This window comes from Sander lucioperca, chromosome 7 (assembly GCF_008315115.2).
Source record: "Sander lucioperca isolate FBNREF2018 chromosome 7, SLUC_FBN_1.2, whole genome shotgun sequence".
Lineage (NCBI taxonomy): Eukaryota > Metazoa > Chordata > Actinopteri > Perciformes > Percidae > Sander > Sander lucioperca.
Genome location: NC_050179.1, coordinates 27006783 through 27022297, shown reverse-complemented (window position 1 = coordinate 27022297; position 15515 = coordinate 27006783). Strand labels below are relative to the sequence as shown.

General features: G+C 42.6%; 1 protein-coding gene across 1 annotated transcript in view; it reads right to left on the bottom strand.

Annotated features, from left to right (window-relative positions):
• Nucleotides 1-15515, bottom strand: part of necab2 (N-terminal EF-hand calcium binding protein 2) — a 165527-nt gene that overhangs the window by 106710 nt on the left and 43302 nt on the right. Inside the window, exons 3-5 of the mRNA XM_031309984.2 lie at nucleotides 8285-8393; nucleotides 3072-3097; nucleotides 2705-2802 (exon numbers count right to left, since the gene is read on the bottom strand). Of these exons, the coding sequence (XP_031165844.1) occupies nucleotides 2705-2802; nucleotides 3072-3097; nucleotides 8285-8393 (233 nt within the window). The remainder of the gene's footprint in view (nucleotides 1-2704; nucleotides 2803-3071; nucleotides 3098-8284; nucleotides 8394-15515) is intronic.

The window sequence follows — 15515 nt, the reverse complement described above, 5'->3', positions numbered from 1 at the left end:
ACATAAGTGTTCTCCAGCTGACTGCCAGACACAGTCTGTCTATCAGCTCTTGTCCTTTCTCCATATCCATCATTGCAGCCTACCTGGACCACACACACCCTCCAGCGCCACAAGCACATACACACATCATTACACCTGATCTATGAGAATAGACTGTGTGTTGCGCCGTATGTTTGGAGGGTCAAATGTAGGGTGACCAGATTTCCCGGAACTAAAACCGGGATACTTTGCGTGTGACCGTAGTGCTTGTGCACGCACACGCTTTTTAACATGAACATGTGCCAGCCCAGGTCAGACATAGACACAGACAGATTAGACACAATTTTGCCAACAGTACACGTAGGCCTACTGCTCACAACATAATGTGGTATCTCAGTTAATATTCATGAATTTGTCTTGGTATGTAGCCTACATATCTAAGAAATAATATTAAAAGACATTGAGTGAGTTTCGTGTGGGACAAACTTTATTTTTCAGAATTAAAGCATTCTTTTGGAAAATGCACCCACTGAGCTTGTGAAAAACTTTGTGAAAAGATATTTTTCATTGCATGGCACTAAACAAATTATTTGGAACTGCTGCCACAGGCTTGAACTAAAGTTATGGTAACACTTTACGGTAAGGGTACATGAATTATGAATTCATGCATGAATTAATTCATGATTTGTGCATTACTTCATTACTTTATATCTCATGAATCATCAGGAATTGACATTCATGACCTCATGCTGATGATTCATGGAATATTAAGCAATGCAGTAACACATAAACCATTAATTACATAATGCATAATAATACATAGCCTACATCAATTAATTAATGCATGAATTAATGATAATTCATATACCCTTACCGTAAAGTGTTACCAGTGTTATTGTAACCAACAACACACACACACACAAATGCAATCTCATTTGATAGAGCAGATAGCTTCCCTATTGGAAACATTCATTCCGTATACAGTATTTGTTAGAGGAGTGAATTTGCTCAAGAATCAATTTGTTGGCTGAAAGCCTATTGTGAAATTGCGCACAGGTGTCAGCAAAATTGGCCTGTGTGACGAGTAGCGTCTTTAAGGTGGGAATGGTCATGCGGTTCCTCTCGTCAGTCCATGTGTTGTTCATGAGTGAAAAGATCTGCTCAACGGGAGCATTTGTGCCCGGTAGACACATGGCGAACTGACAAAGGAGACCTACATTTTTGAATGGAATCTCCCTGCTTTTGAAATAAGCGAACATTTCCAGCCAGCACTCGTCCGCTGACTTTCCAGCGGACCTGGAGGGACTGGTTAAAACGAGACAGATAAGAAGAGGCATTGCGACAATGTTTACAAATATACATTGTAACGCTGGCTGCACAGATTATGCAGACACAGACCTCCCGGTCAAACCGGGACGTCTGGTCACCCTAGTCAAATGTGGACACACTGCTTGCACATCTGTATAACTGATGCAAAGAGACACACATACACATCAGTATGGACAGGTTGTGAGGACACTGGGGTTAAATAGAGCCAAACATAAATATGTGTGTTCATCTTCTGATGGTAGTAAAAAAAAGAAGAAAGGTTTCAGCTGAATTCAGGTTCAACATTCGGTTATTGCAATAACATACTGCTCGCCAGTGAAGTAAGATTAAGTCGGGTTACAAGCCAATTATTTTATTATTAGTTAATATATATTAACTAACTTCCAATTAAAAGAACAGAATAGCTTCGGGGTAAACACAAGCAAAATCATTAATATGCCTGTGGAGGTGGGCGTGGTCTGCAATCAGCTGCAGTGGAGAGAGGTGTGGGGATAGAGCAGGAGGGCAGTGCCAGGTGAGTTGATTGTCTCAGCTGTTTGTTGTTGCTAATTAAAGTTCTCCCTTTATATGCTGCCACACACCACAGAGAAAGGACAGGGGCCGCTCAAATAGGTAGGCTAGTATCTGGAAATGAAAATGCATCTATAGTCGGGGCCTCAATATCATCTGCCGACATATGTTTAACACCCTGCGAAGTAATACAGCTTCTTCATCAACGGGATCGTCGACAAAAGAAAATGCCATGTTTTGAGAAAAAAAAAAAGGTTTTATAGTCTGCCTAACATGGTTAATAAACCAACACTGTTTTTTATTCATGCAGATAACAAACTGCACTAAAATGCGCCTGATACTGACTGAATGAATGAATGAGGAAATGAGAGAGCGCTGTGTCAGAGGGAGGAGAAACTCGAGGTTTATTGAAAAAAACCTGCTCTTGACCAGGTTAGGTTCACAGACTCAGTTACCATAGTAACTGACTCTGAGGTTAAGTTACCTCTCTTTCTGAAACGGGCTGGAGTTACCCCTCTCTCTCAGGTTTGATTAACCTCCCTTTCTGATACAGAAAACCCAGAGTTCCCCTCATCTCAGGGTTAACAAACTCAGAGTTTTCACTAAACCTGCTTTCTTAAAGGGACCTCTTTGGAGATCGTTTTGTTAGTTTTGTTAAAACATTGAGCAACGGGCCGTGCATCTGCCAGTAGATGGGCCGTCGGAGTCGCACAGTTTGTAGTTGTAAAGTGTGTTAGGTGTGCGCAGACAAGAGTAAAAGAGAAGCTGTCACTAGCCATCAGTTCCACTATCTTTCTCTTTCTCTTTTTCACACACACACACAAACACACACACACACACACACACACACACACACGTGTACACACACACACACACACACACTTACCTTTTTGGTGAAGTCCATGGCTTTGAGGATGGAAAGGTTGAGTGTTTCCAGCGAGGCCAGAACTCCCTCATAGTCGCCCATGTGCTTGGCAAAGTAGTCTGTACACACACATATACAGGCAAATTGGCACAGGATTTATCCAACTTTTGGAGTCCTAAAAGTATTTGTAGGGGTTGGCTGAAAGTGGCTGAATTAATATCATATATTTAAAAAAAATAATAATTGCATTTCAACTGAGAAGTACTTTTTAATAATGGATAAGAGAGAATGAGAGCACAGGCAGGGAAGAGAAGTACGTGTGTGTGTGTGTGTGTGTGTGTGTGTGTGTGTGTGTGTGTGTGTGTGTGTGTGTGGGCAGTCCACTTACCACAGAGTTCCTTAGTGTCAACATTACTATCACAGCATAGCAGAGGAGCAGCAGAGGGAGAGAAAGGGAGGGAAGGAAGGAAAGTAAGAAGAAAGGAAGGAAAAGGATGGAGAAGAGCAGGGTCAGAAACAGAGGAAAGGCTTTTTGCATGCAGTCTTAATAACTCACATACACACACACACACACAGAGTTGGAGTTGGCAGGCAGGGAGCGATCTAACAACTCTCTGACAGGAGTCTGAAACAATCTGCTGCCATCATTCATGCTCAGCTCACTGTGAGGGGACTCATTTGGCAGCGTATTCTTCACTGGCGTAAAAAAGACTTTCCCTGGTTGACTTACCAGGAGGAAAAAATAAAGAACAAGGGAGAGGCGTGGACAGAGAGACAGAAAAAGAAAAAGTGAGAGAATGAAGTAAGGAAGAGGAACCAGCTAAAAGAGGGATGTGAGATGTAACTGATGATGGGAGAACTGGGGACAGGCATAGAGTGCATCTGTTCATCTTTATTATAAATAAGCAGGGCTGTCAAAATTAACGCGATAGCCTAATAACGAGTTTAAGTAAATTGCTCCACTCCGCCACTCTTTTTTTTCTTCCACATTCTGTGATTTGGGCCTCGGGCAGTTCCCGTATTTTGGATAATCAGGAAGCGATGCTGGTTAAAGTGGGCCATTCCGGCACCTTCCATTAATAAGTAAATTAATCTAATTGGCAGTTTTATACATCAGTGTGTCTCATTCAATTAAAATAACGCCAAATGTCCATTTGCCCTATTCACTGTCCACTGTGATTCCATGCAAGGCAAATGTCTGTGGTGAGTTCACATGTCTGTAATAAAAGCGGGACAGTCGCATACTATCAGGTAAAGTCAGCTGAACAGGTGAAGATCATGTTGTCGGTAGCCTTCCAGCTGATCCGATGTTTTTAGCTGAGCTGGACAGAGAATATTCGGTTAAAATAGATCAGTGATGCTGTTCGGCCCTCATTGTTCACCATAAAGTTATTTGGAAGTGAATGTAATCCTGGTGTGTTTTATGTGGAGTGACTGGTCAGACTCACTTTACATACAGTCTATAGTCAGACTCTGTTTAAAAAATAGCCTTTTAAAGGCTTGTCAGGAACTTGTCATATGGACTTGTGTGCTCTGATTAATTTGGCATGCAGTTTACACACCAGTCATCAACTTAACTCCTGGTTGTTGGAAGAAGGAAATGACTAGAGTAACAGGTGAACTAGCTTTAAAAGTGAGTGAGTGCTGTGGATAGAGGCTTTAAAGTAGTAAGAACTATTTTTCATTTAATGTATTCAAGTGTTAAATGTGTACATTTAGAACAGCTAAAAAATGTGTGAATAATCTGTAAAATAAATACAGTAACTAAGGTTCACTTCTTCATTACTATTTGAATATATGTATCAGCAAAATACCATGTTTTTCACTGAATGCTCCTTGTTAGGCAGTCTGATTTAATAATGGCCCTTTTAAATTCCATTAGGCAGCAGTTTCACTTAAATGCACTTGTTTTGCCAGAATAAGTCCTGATCCAGCATTGTGACAGAGGGGCTTTTTAAAATATCTACTTAAGTCTAGTTTTACCCAACATTAAATGTCATTTCCTATTTACTAATGACATGTGTAGTGTTGTAACTGTTCCAACATTTAGATGGCTAAAATAAAAGAGGCAGATTTTTATTAATTAAATGGTAGATCCAGATGCAGCCTTTTCACAATGGAAGTAAACCAGTAATTATGTTGTTGCAAGGGATAAAGGCGCCTAATGGGTTACTAATAAGATTTATCATCCTCAAAGTTTCATTAGTCCTTGGGATTCTAACTAACGAAATTTCATATGAAATTGTTTTTATGTATTATTGTTGCTTTGTGCAAATTAAAGGGGCACTTCACAGATTTTACACATTAGGTTTACTCGTCATTAAGGAGTTCTATTCAATACTGTGTTATGGGTAGCTCCCTCTCCAACCTGTGTTGGTTTTTTTTTTTTTGTCTCTGTTTGTCTGTGTGTCTCTGTGTGTGTGGCCGTGTGTTTCCACCTGGAGTGCTGGAGGCGTGTCCTGGAGGAAGTAGGTCAAGGGGAGTGGCCGATTCACCTGCACAGCCGTTTTCTTCTCAGCTGCAGCTCATCTACTACAATCACCCAGCAATACTTAAGATCTGGCTGATCCCCCTGTTGGCGCCAGTTCGTTATCAACATTAAAGTGGTAACTTGGCTCTGTGTATCTTGCTCTTGTATCCAAGTTAGTTTTGTTGTGCTCTCCAGCTCTAGTCCTGACTTCCTTTAGTTGATACTTACCTTGTGTTTCTGTTGTGCAGTGTCTGCTCCGACCAGCTCCTGCCTCTGCTGTACCTACAACCTCCAGTCTCACCACCAGCCTAATTCTCCGCCTGTGGAAGCCACTCCAACCCAACTCCGCCTGTCCGCCTCGATACTCAGCCTCCCTGGATCCTCCTCTCTCAGCTCGGTTCCGCAACTCGGACAGCGAGGAATCCCCTCGCTCCTGCATTATCCTCACTCTTCAATTTAGTATAACTGTTTGTTCATTAAAACCTTTACAAACCACTCTTTCTGTCTGTGCGTGTGTAATCTCTGCGTTCTGGGTCAGAACAAACCCTAACATACTGTGCCTGAACGCATCCTGTGTAGTCACAGACAGAGCACTGCCAACGTGTGGCTTTTTGCACTTCTGGCTAGATGCTAAACTGCATTCTGTTGTCTGTCTGTCTCAGTACCTGTAATCTGTAACAGGACATTAACGTGTAAAGTGCAATCCAGTGACAGAGACAAGTGATTACCAAGACCAGAGCGGATCGAGACTGAGACAAGACAGAGACCAGACCAAACAACTGAAACATACAGTATATACACAACTAGCTAATATGTATAGCTAATATTTGCTAAATACCTTTGGGTGAGGGGTGAAGAGATTTTTGGTACAGAGGCAGATTGAAAACGTTAGCTAGCTAGCTTCGCTAGCGTCACTTACACTTAGCTTACCTTTCTTTATGCTACCTAACTTAATGCAGATAAAAATGTGAGGTGGTCCCAGCTGTGTTGCTTAGCATTACATTGCAGAATTTTTTTTAAAGTTTTCTTTGAGATGATGTTTTGCAAATAAACTCTTAAATAAATAAAATGTAATAAATAAAATGTCAAGACCACAACTGCAGAGATATCATTAAATTGCCTGTGTATCATCTGATTTATGTAACTCGCTTTATCAGTTATCCTGGATTTGTAAATTCTGCTTTTGTGAAACAGCCCCCTGGTCTTGGTCTTGTCTCGGTCTCGATACACTCTGATCTTGGTAATGACTTGGTCTCGGTTTAGGTGGTCTTGACTACAACACTGGCAGATTTATAGAGAAAGATGGAGGAAACAAGAAGAGTCGGGAAGAAATCTCAGGAAACAGTGTGTTAGGGGAAAAAAAGCTGGTGAGTGACAGAGAGACACAGACAAATTACTGGAAGCTGGACAGTGCTCAGTCTCTGCCTGCTCCGTCCCTCCTCTCCATCCATCAACTTCCTGCTTCAACAGGAAACTCTTACGCCGTCATTTCTTCTTTTACTCGGACCGATCAATAACCTTATCTGCTGTCACATGATACTGCTGAGGCCAGGCATGTGGCTGCCAAGTCTACTTAACTGTAATGAGAAGAAAGTCTTCTGACTGTGTGCACTGCGGTGAATAAGATTTATATAGCGCAACCATCTCAAAGAGGCAAGATGGCTGACGTAAGAGAGATGGCGGCGGTTGCATGCTCCACTTGATGCACTGATTTAAAAAAGAAGAAAACAAATCTGCTCTAATGACTGAGCCTGCTGGAAGATTTATATAGTGAACCTAATTCAATTCTACAACAACTTTAAAAGGTCAGCTTTTGTTCTGCTCCGTTTCATTTTATTTCAATAAATTAACAATGCCAGTCTTTTGATTACTCAGATCCCACTGTGTCAGCACACTTCTCCTGATTGCAGTCTGGATGACCTGATTATAAAGGGCCAATACATTGATTTAATGAGAGCCAATCAAAATACAGTATCCTGACGAGCAGTGGACATACTGTAGAGAGTCCTGGAGATTCAGGGTGCGTTCACAACAGCAAAAATGGCATCCGGTGATTCGCAGGGAGTGTCACTTAAACGGCCCATTAGTGTGACGTTCTGTTGTGTTCTTTAGCCCCCCGATGAAGCACAAGTAGACTTTATATTTCACAATTATTGTTTTCCGTGTGATCGTTTATAGATCGACATTTCCTACCGCACTTGAATGCGGCTTCATTTCACGGAGAAAGAGAGAAAGAAAAGAGACAGACGGACTGTGCTTTGTTGTTGCAGGAAACAGTCAGCTGTTACACAATCTCCTAGGCAGTTCAGTGCTTGCGTTTCCTTTTTTTGCATTCATATTGTTTCTTGTGGCAGCGATAGAGGCAGGGATGTTTCCCGTTTACTGTACGGGACTCTCGCACCGCTTCAAACCGACTGACAAGTCTGATCGCCGGTTACATGATGGGCCACTGCAGCATGAAGTCGGGTTGCATTTCTCCAAAAGTTCAATTCGTCTCAACTTTTCGCCGCATGGGTTTTTTTCAGCAACCCCCACCCCCACAGACCCACCCCTGGCAGCCTAAAAGCACTACCGCCATTCTGAATGAATGGGCAGACCTGCATTTTGGCACCGTTTGACGGGCGATGCATTTGGTGTGAATGCAGGCTCAGAATGATTAATGCAAAAGCACATGAGAGAGGGAAAGAGAAGGTGAAAGATGAAAAAATAATGACTTTCCTCAGTTGTCACTCTTCTTTTTATAATCTCCTCCCATTGTCTGTTTATCTCCTCTCCCTTTATCGTTTGTTTTCATTTTGCCATTTTCATTTTGAAAGTGTCACTTTTGTACAAACGGTTCTCTCTTCTATAAAATGAGCTTTCAGAACTGGCTGCAGGTTAAATTACATACGTTTTTACCAGACACACACACACACACACACACACACACACACACACACACACTCTCCTTTTCCATAATTGATAGTGAGATGTGATCAAAAAAGTCACGGTGAAGTGAGCACACAGACACATGCAAAAATTTAAGTATTGTGTGCAGATTTATTTCATGCAGCTACACTGCCATCTCGCATGCTGTAGGCGCACACACACACACACACACACACACTCAGTAGTGGTATAGTAGTGCTGACCTGGTGTTATCAGAGTCGATGGTGTGAAACAGCTTCTCCAGCTCTTCCTCGTTCAGCGTGCCATCGGAGAAGAAAGCCTGGAACTCATCCAGAGACAGCTTCCCATCATCTGCAGGAGACACACACACACACACACACACACACACACACACACCTGTAAAATCATTTGTAGTAGGAAACATCCTTGCAACGAGAACGGAGTTCCATCAAAGATCTCCACATGTGCATGCAAAAAACTCAATATTAGATAATATTGTTACGGGGAAACTGTCAGTTTAAGTTACCTTTGTCATGTCATAATATATTTAGTACTCCACTCATGGTTCTGATGATATCAGCCTCTTTGACTTGAATGCGGTATAGCTGCTTTGGAAAACACAGTTTAAATGAACCAGTGGATAACTTGCTTCGTGACAGAGGCCCCCCCGACAGTCACCCATGCCTCCGTCTTATCTTTACTGTAACTGCCTGTACTTCTGTCTCAGTCAAACTTCCTTTTCACACCTCTAACCTTGACTGAATGCAGTCACAGCTGTTACAACATGCGTCAAACTGAGAGATCACATGGCCCCAAATATGGCTTCCTCTCACCTGTTATTCAGAATTTATCCCGAGGTTTTTATTTTTTGATTGCCTGGCACTGATCTGCAATCTCAGACCTTTCAACCCTGTACTGTATGAGTCAGAGTGAAGCCTCAAAAAAACTTGATTTGAACAGATCAAAACTGTTCCTCAGTCTGTAACTGGCTTACTCTGGTTCCTGAGAGGGCATTACAGCGATCCACTGTGGGGCAGCCAGAAGATATGATAATCAAAAAAATCACTCTTCAAGATACACAATTAGTAGGCTTTTTTCTATGCAACTTGTTTGTCTTTAGTTGCCCCTATTTATTTCTTCTAAATCTCATATTACAGTTAATACCTGTTTGCTCTGCTGTACCATTTTTCCACCCTCACAAACACACACACAAATGCTCAGTGTGATCCCAGCCTTCAGTGCTTTCTCAAGCTGCTGTAAAATCAATCCAACTTGTGCCTCGGTCTGCTACAAATCTTTAGCTGTATCCTTGCTGTCTGTCTGTCTGTCTGTCTGTCTGTCTGTCTCTGCACTTTGGTAAGCACACAATGCAGGTTATATTTCAAGGCCTTTTGGGAAGCATTGATAACCATCAAGCTCTTGAAACAATACTGGATTTCTGCTCTTGCTATGTGGACTAGATTACTACAACCCTATGTTGCCACAATCCAGGGTGCTTCATTCCATTCATTTGATTTTTTAAAATTTTAACTGAAAACAGCACTATCTTCCCTAAACATTATGTTTTGAATATAAAAATATTGATTTATGCTTTCCAAAAAGTTCTCAGGTCTCGTTTCTGGTTGACAGTTATCTGTTGCACCTATGACTACATCACTGTAGTCTATATCCACGACGTTCCACTTCCTGGATTGCTCCGGTGTCGCAGGAAATTCCGCTGGATGCATTACTTTTTGCCGATGTCCGTTTCCTTCCGCTTTCTTTGTTTTGGAATTTTAAACTCCGGTGGATTTATGAGAACTATTGTTAACTGCTCCTCAGATCTCTCAGTTTTCTGTTGCACGACTAAAACAACTTTTGAACGTACACGTGTTCCACCAAAACAAGATGCTTCCCGAGGCTATTTTGCAGCAGCTCCGTGCGGAGCTTAGCACCGCTCATGACAATTGTGATTGATTTAAAGAAATGCCAATAAACCAGAGTATGTTTTTCTCCCATCCCGGAATGCTGTCTGGTCTTGCCAGACCCTCCTATGCAGTGCTGTGGAGGAAGGTCTGGCAAAGCGAGACTAACATCACTGCAACAAAAACAAGTTTCCAACAAGTCTTCCAAACCATACAACCACATAGATCTTTTGTTCCTACCGTCTAATACACGTGTCAAACTCAAGGCCCGCGGGCCGAAATTCCCACAGATGCAGAGAGTTTTCATATTCAGGCTGCGAAACAAGTTGTAAAACATGTAATCATCGTTTTGCTTGATTTGCTAAACCCGATGATGGATAAGGAACTCTTTGCTGACTTTTGTAAGGCTTTATGTCGACAGAAGTGCGACAAAAGTCAAAAAGAGTGACAAAAAAGCAACAAAATGTTGCAAAAAACAACAATTTAAAAAAGAAAAGTGACAAAAACATCTGAGAAAGCCACAAAAAAGTCATAAAAAAGCAACAAAAATGACGAAGTATGCATGCTAAGAAACTCTACATGTCTGGCCCTTGATGTGATTCTCTTTTCCAGTGTGGCCCTTAGTGAAAATGAGTTTGACATCCCTGGTCTAATACGAGTCATGCATGTCATAAATTAGCGCCCTTAGCGGTGGCAGGAAATATGACCCACAGGAGCCTTTTCCTAACCTGACACAATGAGAAGGTCATTGGAAACCGTTTGGGAAAGGGCAGGCGCTTTCAAAGAAATACCTGGCAGGTGATTGGATGAAACATCTGTCTATCACGTCCACCATTGTTGTTTTAAACGAACAGTCCCGGCCGTCACACCTGAACCACGGCCATGGCTGCCAGTAGCTCCTCACACAAACGCAATATTTAAAGCCTGACAAGATGGATTTTTGTGTGATATGTGATCGTGCGATTCTCATTCAATATCGCAAATCCAGCTGCCGTACAAGGTATGCATTGTTCGTCCTCATACCTAAATGTAATGATCGCGGTTTTAAACACGTCATTAACCTTGTGAAACGGCTGCAGTTTGGTTAGGTTTGGCAACAAAACTACTTAGTTAAGTATAGAAAAAGATTGTGGTTCGGGTTTAAATCAGTACTTTTGTGCGGTAACTTGTACTACCGTGTACATACATGGCATAATTACACATGATGCAGAATGTGACGTAGTTCTGTAGGGCTGCAACAACGAATCGATAAAATCGATAAAATTCGATTATTAAAAAAGTTGGCAACGAATTTCATTATCGTTTTGTTGTGTCGCGCGACACGCCACTCAGTCGTGGAGATGAAAGCAATTGAGTTGAGTGCCGTGCGGAGCCGTGCGGAGCCGTGCGGAGCGGCGCGGAGCGAAAGAAAAGAAAGAGAGACCCGTAACGTTCTGAAACACATGGCGGAGGCAGAGAAATCAGTACGACCTAAGTCATCCAAGGTGTGGGCATTTCACACTAAATAAATCGAAAACGTGTTAATTGCAAGATAAGCAAAAGCGACACGGCATGGCACAGGCGCACCACGGTGATGATTCAGCACCTAAAACGTAAACATGTTGTAAACTTCATGAGGAGGAAGAGAGTTCAACAGCAGGGTAAAGTCACTACACAATCCTACTTTTGTTCCGTTCTGAAGTGAGGAACGTAACGTCCCTCTTCTGGTGCTGGTGTGGTATTTACTCGTTATCCAGCTGACTAGCATGACAAGCTAGCGTTAGCTCGTTAATAACAGTAGCCTAGCAGGGGTGGTATAATTTGCAAGACTAAAGACACGTTTTTATTCACTCGCCTTTTTTGGCCCATTAATTTTTCAATCTATTGTCATGTATATATTCTGTGCTTTGTCCCTTATCAGTTATTGTTGACAAATATATTTGTGTGTGTTGTACTTTTTAATTTCATTTTAAAGTTCTTTTATAGCACTTAGTCATCTTAAGCTGTGTTTAAATGTGGTGTACAAATGAGCTTAACTTGCACTTACTACAATGATGGTAATAATTTAATGAATAAGCTTCAAGTGTGTGTGTGTGTGTGTGTGTGTGTGTGTGTGTGTGTGTGGTCTGTATTTACTCTTTGGGTTACTTACCTTTACACAATTACAATTACTAACTAAAACAACAAGTAGGCCTATGTATGTAAGTATGTATTGAGTTGATGTAAATTAATGCTTTTTTGTTTTGTTATCCGATTCATCGATTAATCGAAAAAATAATCGACAGATTAATCGATTATTAAAATAATCGTTAGTTGCAGCCCTATAGTTCTGTTTGTTAAGTTAAAATAACTCGCTGTTTACTTTAAATGTCAAAGGGGGCGAACACCAGTCTCCTGAGTGAAAGTCCTGTGTTTGTTTGACCCGTATATGTCCCCTCACACTTCCTGCTTTGCTGCCGTCCGAATTACTACGGCCACTAGAGGGCGTCGCCTAACAATAAACATAAATATGGGTCATACATTTTAGCATAAATTCACAGCTAAGGCTAAAAATTCCCTAGGAGAATCCCCAAACCCCCCGCATAATATGTGTCCCACCCAATGTTGAAATATTCTGAACTCTTGTACGATGACTGTTACTTGCCCTTTAGTCCTGCATTGCCAGACCTTCCTCCACAGCGCTGCGGAGGAGGGTCTGGCAAGTCCACACAGTATTCCGGGATGGGAGAGAAACGTGCTCTGGTTTATTGGCATTTCCATAAACCAATCACAATGGTCATGGGCGGCGCTAAGCCTAAACCGCTGCAAAATAGCCTCTGGAAGGAACTTGTTTTGGTGATTATTATTATTATATTGGTTATTTTAGTCGTGCAACAGAAAACTCAGATTGGACAGATAGTCTAGCTAGCTGTCTGGATTTACCCTGCAGAGATCTGAGGAGCAGTTAACCATAGTCCTCATAAATCCACCGGAGTTTAAAATTCTAACACAAAGAAAGCGGAAGGTAACAGACATCCAGCCAAAAAGGATATACGGCGGAATTTCTGGCAGCAACAGAGCAATCCCGGAAGTGGAAGGTCGTGGATATAGACTACTTGCCCTTTGATGCGCCACTATGCAAATTTATTTCCAGACCAGCCATAATTATCTACTCTGACCTCATACCGATCCCCCTGTTACATTCAAAACTGTTCTCATCTGAGAACACCACCCCACCACTTGTCCCCACCACTTTTCAACACATGTGATGCCCTTAAGTGACCTAATTAATCGTTAGTAACAGGTTTTTATTCTGCATCTAGATCCAATCAATACGGCAGAGCACTTCTTTCTTTCTTTTACCAATCAAACAACCAACCAACCAAGCAACAGATGCAGTGAGAGCTTAGAGTGGTGGTGCTGCATTAGGGAGTGGCTATTCATGGCTTTGACTCCATCCTGTATCTGCTCGCTAGTATGCTTGACTGTCTGTCTCACCACATGATGCAGAGCTAGATATCAAATATTAATTCCCTCGCCCTGGCTCAAAGTGTGTTTGTCCTTGAGTGTGGCTGACTGGATGCAGCAGGTTGAGCTATGGGAAACGCTGCAGAGCACTGGGAAACCACAGGGACAGGAGGACTACAGCCGTACAAAGGGTTGGATTCAAATCTATTCCCTCTGCTGTTTCTCTGTTACAGGATTAGGCAAGTTTATGAATCACTACCAATAATGTATTACATTTTTATTGCACCTTTCTTCTGCTGCTATTTTCTTGCCTCTCTTTCTTTCTTTTTTTTGGCCTCCTCCACTCAGCGCAGCAGGAGTGTGTCTGACACACATTCAGCTGGGAGACAGCGAGCTGCACTCTCTGGCTCGGCTCCAGGTTTGACCACTAGGGACAAAAGGCTTCAGATGCTTTTTGAAACAGACTAACAACCTGTCAACAAAAACTTCCAGGAACTCCACAACCATAGCCAGCCAAACTCTTTTTTTGCCCTCCTCTATACCTCACTTCATACCCGGCCATCTCCCTATAAGTCTTCCCATATCTTTTATCCTTCCTCTCTTCTTGTTAAAGAAACACACAAAGTCGAAACTAACTCTTCGATGTTGTGCCATGTTGATTTCTGCGGCACCCAATGATGCCGGTTAAGAAACAACCCTTGGCATAACCTTTCCTCGACAGAAGGCATGTTTGTTTGAGGCGGACTTCTGAAATGCCACTTCTTGTGTTCACAGCACCAGTCCCACTCTCCCTGTCTGCCAAGTCTTGACTGTTTATTCGGACTCTAAGGCCATGACTATTTCTAACCTGCCCTTCTCTGGCGCAGCAGTGAAGCAGCACTGAAAGCAGAGGCACTGGTGTTTAATTCAGCAGTGACCCAATTTACTGCATGCAGCCAGCTAGCCCTGTTAGACGCTCTTAGGAATTCTCCAGTAACACACCAGAAACGCAGCACACACACACACACACACACACACACACACACACACACACACCATTCAAGCAAAGCAGATAGCTAGCTAACCCCATTTTCTAAAGCATGAAATACTCTTACATTACATTACAAATTACACTTCAGCTTCTATAATCCCTGACCTATACTATACCACTGTCAAATACTCAAATGCGTTTATTTTATTGTGACGTGATGACCTCTCACACTTGTAATGTAAGGTGCTGCTTGCTTGTTCTCCAATTGGTAATTGTCTTTTTTTCACCAAATAGGACAGCCAGGCATCACGGTCAGCTACTAAACAGCATCTACAGAACATTTCAGCTGCTTCACATTATCTAAGTCCTGGCCCTCCAGCCACCAACTCACCCTGCAACTCCTTTAAGAAAACCCCATTATAAATAAAGTACAACAACCCTGACAACCACTCTCCTCACTAACCTCATAAACTGGCAACAGAGGAGGTGATGCAACAGCCAATAGCATCCTGTCTCTGCCAAATGAAACACTGTAGATGTGCCCTATTTGCTGAAATTACCATGATTTTACTGTCCAAAATGGCCTACGGAGGGAAATTATTCTGATGCAAAGGAAATGACCCAAACTCAAAAACGTCCTCTAAGAACAGCAGGGAGGAGATGAGCACAGCACTATTTTAACACTGTATCTGATCCAGCTAGTTTTCACTATCCAGCCCGGGGTGAGAGTAGGTGATGTTACAGTGCAGCGTATTCTTATCAACGGGTCCCTATCATATCACAGAAACCTATGCCTATGGTTGAAACACCGGTCCCCTTAAGTAGCACTTACACAGCACGAACAGCGCTCCCCTTGGTGACAGTCCTGTGTTTTGGGACCCATCCACCACCCTGACCTCCTCCCTATGCAGATTTTCATACTCTTACCCCTATTTTCCACTGGGCGCCTGTTCGCTGTGTTCCGGAGGCGCAGCGGCCCCCGCAAGTAATCGCGGCCATTCAAGTCAATGCTTGATATTCCGCCAGCCGCGCCACGGCACCTCCCAGAAGCGTGCGTGAAGCGGCTCTATGCTCCGCTAAAGATACGCGCCAGGTCTACTTTCACACGAGCCGCGGGCCGTTCGGACAGCCGGGCAGGAAGTGAAACAGCGAGAGCATCCAGTCTGTTTACCA